Source organism: Saccopteryx bilineata, chromosome 6 (genome assembly GCF_036850765.1).
Source record: "Saccopteryx bilineata isolate mSacBil1 chromosome 6, mSacBil1_pri_phased_curated, whole genome shotgun sequence".
NCBI classification, from domain to species: Eukaryota; Metazoa; Chordata; class Mammalia; order Chiroptera; family Emballonuridae; genus Saccopteryx; species Saccopteryx bilineata.
Genome location: NC_089495.1, coordinates 156,863,750 through 156,878,510, shown reverse-complemented (window position 1 = coordinate 156,878,510; position 14,761 = coordinate 156,863,750). Strand labels below are relative to the sequence as shown.

The window sequence follows — 14,761 nt, the reverse complement described above, 5'->3', positions numbered from 1 at the left end:
TGCACGCCAGGCCGACGCTCTACCACTGAGCCAACTGGCCAGGGCTCATGGACAGCTTCTTTATTGTTCAACCAGATGTACGATGTCCAGGAAACATCGCTTCTGTCTCCCTATCCAGTTTTTGTGCTTCTGATTCTTTTTCTGCTCACATGTCTGTTTCCTCTCCTTCTTTCTAAATCTATGACACTTTCAAAATTTCCAAGACTTTTGTGGAATTAAAACTAATGGGGGAGCATTTTTCCCACAATTAAGAGGAAAAAATTTTAAGTATAAAATAAAGATGTACAGTCTTCTGAGATCCCAGAGAAGCCAAGTAAACATATCATGTTGAACAAGAGATGTGAAAGGGAACAGGGAAGACATGAAATATCTTCATGATGGTGGGCGCTGAATGTCTCAAGGAACATCCTTTGTCTACTTCAGACGAGAAGACCAGAAGGCCACCATCCACAGCTAGGAAAGGGTTGAGGGGAGAGACGAAATCATTGCCACGACCTAATACAGAGGAAATAGCAACATTTGGAAAGGGCTGGGGAAGGGGGCAGGGGGGGAGCACTGATAGTCTTTTTACTAATTCCAGAATGTCCTTACTTTTTTTCTGGTAATTTAAAATGTATATTTTCATCCTTCTCCTGAAATTCGAGGAAAAAAATACATGAGGCTTGAGCTAGCTAAAGATTCTGATGTTGAGATCTGAACCTTTGGGCACCTGAGTAAGTCTTGGGGATTGAGAGGTCACGTGTATCCAGGCTCTAAGCAGGTGGAAGCCACTCTGCTGCCATCAGGGACTCGTGAGATCAAAGCGTAAGACATGCTCATGATTCTCGTTGTCTTGCTTATTTGAAGTCCGGCCCCCTGGGCTGGTTGAGGTGGTCCTGAAATGAAAGAGAGAAGACCGCAGCATTTTAATTTTTCTATTGATTTGAGAGAGACAGACAGAGAGAGAGGCAGGAAAAGAGAGAGAGAGAGAGAGAGAGAGAGAGAGAGAGAAAGAGAAGCATCAGCTCATTTTTCCACTTAGTTGTTCCATTTAGTTATACACTCATTGGTTGCTTCTCGTACATCCCCTGGCCAGGATACCCACAAATCATGTCACTGTTAGGGAACTCAAGTTTGTGTGCCCAACACTTTGAAAGGCCAAAACTCAAAACATCAGAGTTTGTAGTAAGGAGAGGTTTGTTGGTCAAGAAGGTGTCAACTGAGATGGTGGAAAAAAGTGGTTCCTCAATTCCATTAAAGGGATTAGGGGCAGCATGAAAGTGCTGGTGGGACAAATTTGAATTGGAGGACCTTGGAACTTGGCCATTTATGGTAAAAGGCATCAGCCCTGGATCTCCCTGGACAACAGACCCTTTGCTTCTGAAAGTGTGTCGGTGTTAAGTTCCAGCTGTGTTTCTGTCCTTGGGTTCCTTGTGTTTGGGGATGGCAGCACAGTACAAGACTTTGGTTCCAGGTACAGCTGGAGATAAAAGTTCTCTACTGTGCTCACTCTTCACTGCGTGACTTGTGGTTTCTGTCTGTTGTCTCTGAAAAGCATCTCAGTATCTTGCTAAACAGCATAGGTCTATATTGAGCTGGTTCTGTGGTTACATCACCACATCCCTTTTAAAATCCACCATTGCACTAAAATAAAATTCAAACTTCCTATTCAAGTTTACAGATCCTTCTATGATGTAGTCTCTGTCCACCTCTCTGAGACTCCAGCCACATGGACCTCTTATCTCTTCCTTAAAAAACATCAAGATTGTTCCTCCCACAGGACCTTGCCTCTGCTTTTCCTTCTGCCAAAAACCTTCTTCTCTCGGACATCCACACACCTGGCTCCTCATTACCTTTCATGTCTCACTCAACTCAGTTGTGTCTTTTTCAAAAATATCACTCTGACCACCAAATCTAAAGTTGTGCCCAATCACTCTCACTATTTGCTTTGCAATATTCTTCTTAAATTTTCTACGTTATTTATTTGTGAATGAACTGTCTCCCCCCCCCCTTCACCCTCAGTTAAAGATAACCTTCATAAGTGCTGGGATCGTATCTGTCTCATTTACCATTGTTTTCCTTTGGACTGGACCAGTACTTGTCCCACAATAGGCAACCATCAAATAATTACTGAATTAACCAACTACCTAAATACAACTCCTTCTTCTCTCAGTTCTAATACTTATTGCTATGCAGTATAATCATCTGTCACTAATGTTTTTTCTCTGTTAGACAATTACTTTTTGAAGTGCAAGGGAGGAAAAATAATTTCACCTCTACCTTGCTAGGTTCTTGTCTAAGACCCCCAATCCTGTAATAGAAAAATTAACAAGAGAAACACAAACTGAAGTTTGATAACATGTATACAAGGGAGATACCCAGGAAAACTGAAAACCCCCAAAATGGCTTAAGCCATGAGCTTAAGTACTATCTCCAACCAAAAACCAAAGAAGATGTTGGGGATCTAGGGATTATTTGAGACAAGTTATTCTTTAAAATAAAGCACACAAGCAAACTCAACCTGAATATTGTTTGACCAAAGGTCACTGAAATTTGAGCAACAGTGACTTACTCTTCTAGTTACAACCTGGAAGCTTCTAAGATCCAAAGAGATCTTGAAAATTGAACTAAAAATGGAAAATACAAACTCAGTGATTAGGAAAATAGATCAAACTTGGGATGGGTAGTTTGCTTTATTTCAAGATGAAAAATACATGATGTATAATCTACCTCAGAGAGAGATCTTATGTATTTCCTCAATAACTATATACTTCTTAACCATTTATGTGCCAAATACTGACACAGTTATAGAAATATCACAATAAATAAGATGCTATTAGGAAGGAGAGAGCAGAGGACTCATATTAATTGAGCATTTTCTATTTACCTGGCATTTAGATTACTATCTTGTAAGTTCCCACTTAACTGGTGAGGAAACTGAGTTTTAGAGTTTGAGTAACTCACCTGTGATCCCACAGTTGGAAAATCTGGAATTTGAATGCAAGTCTGTCTGTTTCCAAAGCCCCATGATCATTTCAGTGTATAGAGAATGAAAATAGAATGTGATGAATGCAATGCAAACCATTCCATAAAACCAAAATGGTTGCAGAACTGGGTAACTGACTCTTCCTGGGAGGGAATATAAAGTTTAAAGCAAAGAAAATTTCCAGGATAGGTTTCCCTAAACTTCGGTCCTAAAGGATGAGTAGGAATTGGGCACATCATCAAGGAGAAGAATAAAAATCAGGTGAAACGGTAAGGAGTCATAAACTGGCTGATCCAGTTCCCATTCCAATGCGGAGAATACAAGACCAATAAACGGTAAGATAATTATTTTTACTGCTTGAAAAATTGAAAGTTATTTGGAAGGGGAGACTAAAAATGTTCCCAGAGCCACCTTTTTCAGACCTGTGCCCTTTGACCATTTTTTGTGCAGGGCACATGTCCATGATCACATGTCCACGATCTGTGGCCATTCAATATATTTTAATAGACCTTTTGCAAAATCCAGACCACAGCTGCAGGCCATTGAGTTGCAACTAGCAATGACACATTCAGGTTGTGCTTGTGGTAAACCCTGTGGGCTCTGCCACAAATAGTCACTTCCTTTGTTTCCTCTGAGAGGGATTGTGAACAGCAGAGATGCTTCAAAACAGTGGTAGGGAGATCACTATTTCTGTCTGACCACACATTTCTGAGATTCTGTGCTGCATACCCACTCAAAAAATGAGGAGTTATGAAGCAATTGTGTTCTGTGGTTCAGAAAGTTGAAGAGCCTGGCTTCTTTAAAAAAAAATCCCAGCAGGGCAGGAAAAAGATCTTGTCAAGGAACACAGAGCAAGAGGAAATGAGCTCTGGGAAGAGAGGGCTGGTGTTGAGGGACCCCGAGCTGGAGAGGAAGGGAGATGCTCTGCGGCCATTAGGTCATAAAAACTTGCCAGAACTCTAGAACGATGAATGTCTGAGAAGCAGTGGTGGGATTCAGCCAGTTTGCACTGGTTCAGCAGAACCTATACCTAATTTTTTGTTGAGTTTGGTGAACAGGTTGTTAAAATGGCACTTGTAATCAGGATTATCTCTAAGCTGGGTACCTGGGCAGCCACCCACTGTGGAAATCACAAATTTATATTCCTTTTTTTTTTTTTAACATTCATCTGCAGAACACCATGTTCTAAGCACCCATAGTAATGTTCATTCCATTCATAAGTAAAGAAAATTTGATGGAACTATACTTGTAATATTTATTTATTCATTTTATAAACTCACTATACCTTTGATGAAATACTACCTTTTAATTCCCTCACATTTGTTACTTCAGTAAACAAACATATCATAAAGAGAAAAAGTGTCAAACATCCAGGGGTGATGAGCTGTCATTTGTTTCAGTTTTGTGTTACGCCCAAAATTTTTCCAAGGTATTATGAATGTGCTGATGTTCCCCGAACAGTGAAACCAATAGGAAGCTAGGACACAATAAACCAACTGAAATATAGATTTCAAGGGTTATCTTATTGCCCATTTCGGAAGCTGTGGAAGAATGCTCACAACTTTCCTGTGACACGCTGGTTTGCCATACACATTATTCAATCATATTTAATCTGCATAGCCTATGCCATTTACTAATTCAACCTAGAAATTTTCATTTACTATCAGTAGAATGAAGAAAATGTATGTTACATTAATGTTTTTTCATTAATATTTTATAACTCTTTCTTATAATCTAGTTTTATGTACCTCTTTTATTGTTGTTACTTAAGTGTTAAATGCATATACCTTTCAGTATATCATTTTTTTATAATTAAAATGGTCATTACAGCAGAGAACTGGTTGTTAAATTATTTGAATCCCACCACTGCTGGCTGAGAAGTTTGAAGGAAAGGTACCAGGGAAGCTCTGTTGAGCTACTGGAAACTTTAAGACTACTGAGAAAAAGCAATTGGGATAAATAGCCCAATTCAAGACCAATTTAAAACCACCATTCAAGTTCCGTTGGCTTAACAGGACTTCAAAAACAATATGGCTTTTGTTTTTATTTTTATTAAGCTATGCTGCTTAATTGTAAGCCCCTAAAGCCCCTGGGCAAGGATTTTATAAGGGCTTCATCTAATAGTGGTTCCTAACCTTTTGGCTGCAGTAATGGGTTAACTGTAGAGTCAATAGTAATGTCACAGAATGGGCGTGTTCTCTATGCTTCCCAGTGTATCCATGCTGCATTTAGGAGTTGGATGCTACCAAGTCAACCTAGGTAAAAAAAAAAAATTCTCTTGAACCATCTAATTACATTTGTAAATTAAAATAAAGTTGGGGAGTCTTCTAATGGAGGATATTAGAATTCTAGCTTCTCTTCCATTGGGGTTCAAAGATATTAAACTGATACACTGAGATATCATCACATTAAACAAGATCATTATAATGTGTTTGTTCTACATTTCACCTAACATCAAAAACATGTGAAAGTATTTTATTCATTGAGAGAGAACTTGGATTTTTTAAAAAGTGAGAAACATGGGTTGAAAGACTTATTCCTTTTCAGTTAAATCTCTGATGCAGAAAGGATACTTAATGTGGATTATTTAATAGATTTTAGCTGCCCCATGTGATGAATGTACCTTTAGCTTAAATGTATGAGATGTTTTTCTTAATAATTGAATTATTGAATATAATTTCCTTGTTTGTTATTAGTCATTCATTTCATTTATATTTATTAATGGAATTGAGAGAGCTAACAATAAAAATAGCCTGGTGGTATTAGAACAAGGATTTAAAAAAATACAGAAAAACCAAAACAATACCATAGTGAGAGGAGGAAAGGGATGAATAAAAAATGAGGCACATGTAAAATGATGCTCCTTTTCTGCAAATGGTTTTAAAAGAGAACTGAATAATGTTTTATCATTAAAAATGACTGCATCTGTTTCTCAAAGGAATATATCTAATCTGGCTAGTCAGATTAAAAAAAAAACTTGAAAATACTGCAGCTGCAAAAGACCTCTGGGAAAGAGATGTATCAGTCTGGAACATTCCACAAAACCAATGGGAAATAAAAAATAGTCCTTGAAGGCAGTAGGAAAATAACTCCATAGTGGTGACATGCTGTTGAGAAAAACATATTTTTTCTATAAAAGTCATAACACTGGTATATGAGAAAAACTGACATAAAAATTTACCGTTCACTGAGCACACAGCAATTGTAAGACTATTTTCAGTAAAAAGCAACATGGGGTGATCAGACAATTCTCTTTCATAGAAAACAAGTATAAACCTGGACAGAATTGTTCTAGATAGCCATTCCAAGGAACTAAAAATGAACAAAAGAACACAACAAACTGTGAAGATTTCCCTCTTGAAAAAGTGCTACTGGCCTGACCAGGCAGTGGCACAGTGCATAGAGCGTTGGCCTGGGATGCAGAGGACCCACGTTCAAAACCTTGAGGCCACCGGCTTGAGCGCAGGCTCATCCGGCTGGAGCACAGGCTCACCAACTTGAGTGTGGGGTCACTGGCTCAGCTGAAGTCCCCGGTCAAGACACATATGAGAAAGCAATCGATGAACAACTGAAGTGCCGCAACAACAAGCTGTTGCTTTTCATCTCTCTCTCTCTCTTCCTGTCTGTTGCTCTCTCCGGTCTGTCTGTCTGTCCTTGCCTGTCCCTCTCTCTCTCAAAAAAAAAGAAAGAAAGAAAGAAAGAAAGAAAGAAAGAAAGAAAGAAAGAAAGAAAGAAAGAAAGAAAGAAAGAAAGAAAGAAAGGGAGAGAGAGAGAGAGAGAGAGAGAGAGAGAGAGAGAAAGAAAGAAAGAAAGAAAGAAAGAAAGAAAGAAAGAAAGAAAGAGAAAGAAAGAAGAGACAGTGCTATACTGTATACTGTATGTAGGAGAACGAGGTGGCCTCCTTGCCTAGAAGGGTTCCCATCCCTTCCACACATGGCGAGGCCCAGAACCTGCAGCCTCACTTGTGAAAGGAAATAGTAAATTTAGTTTAGAGCCAGCAGCAAAGACCCACTGCTCTACTGATGAAAACAAGGAACTCAGTTCAGGGCAGCTAGAAATTTAATGGGGAGATCCTAGAAGTCAGCAAGCCATAGAAAGACCGAGAAAATAAACTCACCACGTGTGTAACTGTCTACGAACCTATGCCGTGATAGGCTGGCAAGAAACTTGAAAGCAAAGGGAGATTTGGGACTTGAATGCATTCCTTAACTCACACACAGCTGAGGCAGCAGCAAGAGGAGACCCTATAGGCTCAGAGTGTCTGGAGCATGAATTTGGCCCAAATCATTATCTGATGTCTCAAGTGCAAAGAAGTAAGGAGAACCCTAAGAAGCCAGCAGTAGTCTACACATCTGTTTTCCCCTATCTTATAATTCATTGCTCCCTCTGCTCTAGCATGACACTGGTTTTCAGGTAGTTTTGGACATTTGGGGGTGAGGGATAGAATCATTTATATAAATCAGGGGTCCCCAAACTTTTTACACAGGGGCCAGTTCACTGTCCCTCAGACTGTTGGAGGGCCAGACTATAAAAAAAAACTATGAACAAATCCCTATGCACACTGCACATATCTTATTTTAAAGTAAAAAAACAAAACGGGAACAAATACAATATTTAAAATAAAGAACAAGTAAATTTAAATCAACAAACTGACCAGTATTTCAATGGGAACTATGCTCCTCTCACTGACCACCAATGAAAGAAGTGCTCCTTCTGGAAGTGTGGCGGGGGCCGGATAAATGGCCTCAGGGGGCCACATGCAGCCCGTGGGCCGTAGTTTGGGGACCCCTGATATAAATCATAGCTACCTAAGCATAAGGAGCTGCGGGTAGGGTAGTGATGGGCATGCACTATAGAGTATAGTTAGCCTGACCAGGAGGTGGCGCAGTGGATAGAGCATCAGACTGGGATGCAGAGGACCCAGGTTCGAGACCCCGAGGTTGCCAGCTTGAGTGCAGGCTCATCAGGTTTGAGCAAAAGCTCACCAGCTTGAGCCCAAGGTCACTGGCTTGAGCAAGGGGTCACTCGATCTGCTATAGCCCCCCCGGCCAAGGCACATATGAGAAATCAATCAATGAACAACTAAGGAATCTCAACGAAGAATTGATGTTTCTCATCTCCCTCCCTCCTGTCCGTCTGTCCCTATCTGTCCCTCTCTCTGATTCTCTTTGTCTCTGCCACAAAAAAAAGAGTTAGTTAATAGAGATAGAAAGAAGAAGGCAAGACATGTTTCTCACCCTACAGAAAGGAATTTGTAACAGTTATGTTGTGGAAATGTACTCACTGGGGAGAAAGGCACAGGAGTGTTTAAATCTAAAGAGTTCCTGCAAGAGTTGGTGGCTACATACTCCTCTGCCTTCCTGAGTGACAATCAAAATGGTGTGTAGTTCATAGGACAAGAACCTGGACCAAAGTAGCAAAGTACACTGATACAATATTCCATGGCTGCCCTATTGTGTTCAGAAATCATGTATGGTTAAATATTGCCTCCATCTTACAAGAAATAAATGAACTACCTAGCCTCTGATGCCTGATCAGATTGATACACAACCAAGAGTAGCCTCATCTAGGCACTGAGCCCTGAATCTTGGCTCTGCAAGGAAGAGGTTAGCATCTGCTTTGATTCATGTTGCTTGGGTCAGAAAACATTTTGTTCATCTCTCTGTTAATGTGGGAATTCAATGTTGTGATCACCCTGGATGAATTAAGTATTTGTGATGTTTCTTATTAAGTTGTTGACTTCCTGCAGCTGTTGAAAAGTCTCTAATTCACATTGGCTGGAAACATTAGAGGCCTGGCCCTCTTGTTCACATTTTGCTTCTCAGCACTAACATGGGAGTGGTAAGGACATGCACATCTCCAGCCAGATTGGCTAGATGAAAGTTTGCAAATCCCAATTTACTTATGTCATTTTTGATTAAACAGGGCAGTTGAACACAATGATCATCCCATTTTGCTTCAGAATTAACTTGAAGAAAGTTTGACTTTGAGAATGAGAAAATAGGGCCTGCCATGTTGTACAATTAGGGAATGTGAGAATAAAATTAAAAGGTGCTGAAGAAGGAATACAAGGAGGTCTGTATTGGTGCCGTAAGGTCATGTGACCAAGGCTCGCTGGCTCTCATTGGGAAAACATTTATCATTTGCTGTTACTCTTTGTTTTAAAATGTCTATGACCAATAGTTCTCTTATAGCATCCTCTGAACTTACTGCCACCTACCTACCTTTGATAGTTAAATGTTTTCCAAATGTGGTCACCAGGAATTTTTTCAGTAAGAATTCTCATTCATTGACTCCTTTAAAATTATACAACCCAAATGTAACCCAACTGAGGTCCAAGATGTGACTTGTTTGTCTTTGTGTCTCAAGCAAATGTTAATGGACACTCTGAAGACATGCAGGTAAAAAAAGGAATGCAAGAATATTGATTAAAAGTGGCACAGAAGCCCTGGCTGGTTGGCTCAGTGGTAGAGCATCAGCCCGGAGGATGGATGTCCCAGATTTCATTCCCGGTCAGGGCACAGAAAAGGCCCATTTGCTTCTCTACACCTCCCCCTCTTGCTCTCTCTCTCTTTCTCTCTCTCTCTTTCTCTCTCTCTCTCTCTCTCTCTATCTATCTATCTCTCTCTCTCTCTGTCTCTTCCCCTCCTGCAGCCATGGCTCTACTGGAGCAAGTTGGCCCCTGATGCTGAGGATGGCTGCATGGCTTTGCCTTAGGCTCTGAGAGCTTGGTTGCTGAGTTACAGAACAATGCCCCTAGTGGACTTGCTGGGTAGATCCTGGTTGAGGTACATGTGAGAGTCTGTCTCTCTGTCTCCCTTCCTCTCACTGAATAAAAAAAAAAAAAGTGGCATTGAAAACAATCTTATACAGGATCAATTCTCATGCAACCATATTGTCACCTCAGCCATGGCACTTTCTGGCTCCCATTCTCATATCTCAGCTCCTTGCCCTAGGCAACACTCAAGCTCTCACTGCCCTTTTCTTTTGCAGAACTAGCCTCTTTGGGCTTCTTAGTTCAATGAATCAGAGACATTTTGAAATTCTTACTTTCTTTAAAGCTCATAAAGTATCTCCCAAGTGATCCAAGAATGGAGTTAGGAGAGAAGAAATGTGGCATCTATCACCATAGTCATTAGATTAATTCTTTTTTTTAAAGGTTGTTCAGGACCAGAATTGTCCTTTTTCTCTGAGTGGTGCAACTAAAACATGAACATCATTCCTCCAAGAAATATATTCAATAATGTGATGGGATCCTGAATTGTTTCTTGAAGACCATTTTATTTCCTTTCCTCATCTGGATTAAAACCTCATTAGCATGAGAATTCTGTTTTCTGCTTTAGCTTTGTTGTCAACTCAAGAGAAAATATTTCTTAATATTTCATCATCCTCAGCGTCATATAACAGCATATAACAGCTCTTATATGGTTGTAACAGCTGTTACAGCCATCCTCAGCATCAGGGGCCAACTTGCTCCAGTAGAGCCATGGCTGCAGGAGGGGAAGAGATAGAGAGAGAGAGAGAGAGAGAGAGAGAGCAAGAGGGGGAGGTGTCGAGAAGCAAATGGGCCTTTTCGGTGCCCTGACTGGGAATCAAACCGGTATTCTGCTGATGCAGAATTACCATCAGCTCTCACAGTCTTTGCCTTCTCTTTAACTTGATTACCTTTTCCTTTTCCCCACATAGGTTGTACATTTTCCTCAAAATCAAGCTCAAACATCTACCTACCTATCAAAAAGTATTGTCAACTCTGCTTAGCACACACATGTATTTTTCTTCCTTAAATTCTCACTGATGGCACATTTATTGGTATTAGCTTAAAAATAAATTCAACTAAGTGAACTTGAGATCTTACTGGCTTTATTGGATGATTTACAAACGGGCCAGCATCCCATCTAGCAAACAGAGAAGTGCTCCAAGGAAGTATATAAAAGGGGAAGGGTTTAATAGGCAGATGAGTCAAGGAAGTTATTAGAACAAGAAAATAAATGATTATTTCAGGCCTGGTCATCTTCTTTGGGGGAAGAAAGGAAGAACAGGGGTTTTATTATGCAGATTACCTCACTAATGCTTATTTGGAAATGTCTGATTGTTTAACGCTCACATTCCTGGGAGAGATAGAAACTGCAAGTAAGTCTTGGTTTGCTGTTATGAGAGCTTAAGGATCCATTTGGGACCTGTTATTTCTTTCTTTTTTCCTCTTTTTAAAGATTGCTTTTAAAGATTGCTTAATGACAAGTTTAATAACAGGACATTAAAACCCCTACATTTGATATAATCATTATGCAAGATAAATAGATGAATACTGTCTTCTTTTAAAAATTTATTTTAAAAATATAAAATAAATAAGGTGTGAAAATAAGCAAGTTTTCACTAAATATATGGAATTTTTAATGAGAGAGACAGAGAAAGAGAGAGGGACAGATAGGGACAGACAGACAGGAAGGGAGAGAGATGAGAAGCATCAATTCTTGATTGCAGCACCTTAGTTGTTCATTGATTGCTTTCTCATATGTGCCTTGACCAGGGGGCTCCAGCTGTGCTAGTGACCCCTTGCTCAAGCCAGCGACCTTGGTCTCAAGCCAGTGACCTTGGGCTTCAGCCAGCAACCTTTGGGCTTCAAGCCAGCAATCATGGGGTTATGTCTCTCATCCCATGCTCAAGTCAGCAGCCCCACATTCAAGCTGGTGAGTCTATGCTTAAGCCAGATGAGCCCATGCCCAAGCCAGAGACCTCAAGGTTTCAAATCTGGGTCCTCAGAATCCCAGGCCAACACTCTATCCACCACGCCACTGCCTGGTCAGGCAAATGAAGTTTTTTTTTTAATGAGAGTTGTGCTTTCCATATTATTTGAAGAAGGGAAATTATTATTTGGACAATATTTAACTTTATTAAACAAAATTTTTGAAATATTATACAATGTTGAGCTTCATCAGCTTCAAGGTTTCTATTGCTCCAAATTTTGCACATAACTGAACTTTCAAATCTGCTATTGGGCAAATAAGTTATTTTTTCTCACTCTTAGTATTAAAGATGGCCGCTGCCCTCACGTGATACAGTTAAATGCCCTTCTTGCTTGGGAAGGGGCTTGGTTATACTAATGTGTGTTGGGGAAGGGCTTTTGCACCAAAAGGTATTAAAAGGAGGAGCTAGGAGGCCATTTTAGGGAGAGTGGCCACGTTCTTGTAGAGAGGAGGAGCCCATACTATAGCAGGAGAGAGGCCATGTGGAGGGTATGAGGCAGCCAAAATGGGGGAAGAAGAAGCCAGTTCGTGGAGGAGAAGGAGATGGCGAACAAAGGTGAATAAGACTGATGAAGTGGAAGCCTTTGATTCTAGGAAAACTCGGATGAGTCAGTGGCTTTGGGAGCCCTGAACGGAAAGGGAAGTATTTCCCACTGTGTATTTTCTTGCCTGCTGGGTGCAAGCTTGGATTAAAGGAAAATGGACCACCAGGTTTTGACTCTGTTGATTCTATTGCAGGAATCAAAAGAGGACAAAAACACCCAGACAACTTGATGAAGGAAGTAGAATTTATTAAAGCTGGCGGAGTGCATGAGATTTGCAGCTCCAAAACACGGGCTTCCCGAAGTTGATTTTCTTACAAGTTATATACCTTCACAATATCTAACCAATGGGCACATGATTTCTTTGTTTAAGGTTTCCTGGGACTCAGGAAGAGGGGAGAGAAAGTTTCGGTGGGGTAAACAAGGGGGAAGGAGTTTCCAGATCACTGGCCATAGTAACATACAGATCTTGCTGTTCTTGTTTTGCATTGTAATTATGGGATATAGATAATTTATCACAGGCTGACCCAGTTATCCCAGCTGGTTTCTTTCCCTTGTATTCTGTTTCTTCCTTCTCGGGAAAGAAAAGGGCCTGGCCCTCCTTCCACAATTCCTTATTGTCTATCTGAATCAAATGCGAACCTGCATTGGCAGGGCGGCTGTGATGATGGCCGCGAATAATGGCCTTACATATGCTAACACAAGCTGAATTGATTCCACTCTGGATTTTTTTTTTAGATGAAAGGAGGGGAGATAGTGAGGCAGAGTCCCCCATGTGTTTGACCAGGATTCACCAGCAACTCCATCTGGAGCTAAAGCTTGAGTACCAAGCTATTTTCAGCACCTGAGGCTGAGATCAACCAACCTATCCTCAGTGCCCAGGGCCATGTTGGAACCAACTGTGTTATAGGAGAGGAAAAGGGAGAGAAAGGGTCAAGGGAAGAAGCAGATGGTTGCTTCTTCTGTGTGCCTTGACTAGGGCTTAAAACCCAGGACATCTATATGCCAGGCCAACACTCAATCTATTGAGCCACCAACCAGGGCCTCCACTCTGGATTCTAAGGTGTCAATTTCTTCGTGAAAATTTTTCTTTGCTTCTTCTAACATTTCTTGTCTTTCTTCTTGAGAATGGCTAATGAAAACGTCACCAATCTGATAAGGTATCACTAAGCAGTTGTCATCAGCAAGCATGATGTCTTTGCAAGCATCTATATTTTGGAGTTGTTTCTTTTTTGTGTCGATTTCTTCCTTCAGCTCTGTGATTCTACTTGTATTCCATGCAAACCTGTTTATCTTTTGCTGATCTTCAAAAGTAGCATTGACATCTTCCGTAGCTACCTTCTTCATAGTGGCCACCATCTTAGGACTCATTATTTCTCTTTTAATACTTGGCAGTGAGTCCAGGCCAGGTAGTCAGTCAGTTAGAGCATCCTCCCAAAATGCCCAAGTTGCAAATTTGATCACTGGTCATGGCACATAAAAGGATCAACCAATGAATGCATAAATAAGTAAAACAACAAATTAATGTTTTTCTCTCTTTCTTCTTATCTCTCTAAAATATCAATATATTTAAAAATAATAATAATCTAGTCAGTGAAAGTATAAAGTTTGGTTTCAGGGTGGCATTTAAAAGGAGAGCCCTCTTTAAAACTAAACTTCCTCTCACCCAATTTCTTAGCCAGGCTCAAAGCAGCACATTTTCCTCCCCCCTATGAGGTTGTAATTAATTGGCTTGCTATTCTCTCACTCAATGGCTTCCCAGCCTTCATTTTGAAATGTAGATCTTTGCAAAAGTCAGGGAAAGCTTACAGTGAAAAGGGACCTGAGTGTTAGAGGAGATTTAAATCACAGTGTTTATAAAAGCCAGGCTACAGGCCTAATGATGCTGCCTTCTGATAGCAGCCTTCTAAGGGATCAGCACCTCCTCTCCCCCCCCCCCATTTCAGGGGCACTGCAAACCAGTGGGAGGAGGGTGGGGGAACTGGCCTGCTTGAAGCTTGAGCCTGCCAGGCCGGCCTGGGACCTTGTGAACTAGCACAGGCCTCCTTTAGACAGTTGAGCCCAGAGATAAACCATTTGGAGAAACTGTGGCGCTTCTTCAATCCACATATAAAAACACATTACTTTGTACCTATAGAGGAGTGACGGTGACATCAGCTGCTTTTTTCCAAGACCCCTGACTAAACTATAAATACCCTATTGCAACCCCCCCTGGGGCCTACACAGCATTTGGGCCCATCTTGGCATACCTGCACCCATGCGTTTTAAATAAATAGTCCTTTTGGAATACACCAGCCTTGTGTTTTCAGTTCAGCTCTTCCCAGTGCCCACCCAGAGACCTGGGAAGGGGTCTAGCCTGTCAGTTATCTCATATAGGATAAGGCAGTCCAGATGGAGTTCTCTCCAGGTCAGACCTTGATGGGGTTGTATACCCACCTGCCAGTTGCCAAGAGAAGTTGAAAGAAGGCCTTTCCTTTTCCCGAGTGGACTGGCCACCCGCAGCTTTAACC

The 14,761-nt window shown here is 40.9% G+C and overlaps 1 protein-coding gene across 1 annotated transcript; it reads right to left on the bottom strand.

Moving 5' to 3' along the window:
• Nucleotides 1-11,970: 11,970 nt before the first annotated feature.
• On the bottom strand, nucleotides 11,971-13,610 carry LOC136308608 (prefoldin subunit 4-like). Its single transcript, XM_066236128.1, has 2 exons — nucleotides 13,290-13,610; nucleotides 11,971-11,979 (listed from the first exon to the last, which is right to left on the bottom strand). Exons 1-2 carry the CDS (start codon nucleotides 13,608-13,610, stop codon nucleotides 11,971-11,973), a joined length of 330 nt encoding a protein of 109 aa, XP_066092225.1.
• Between the last annotated feature and the right edge of the window lie 1,151 nt (nucleotides 13,611-14,761).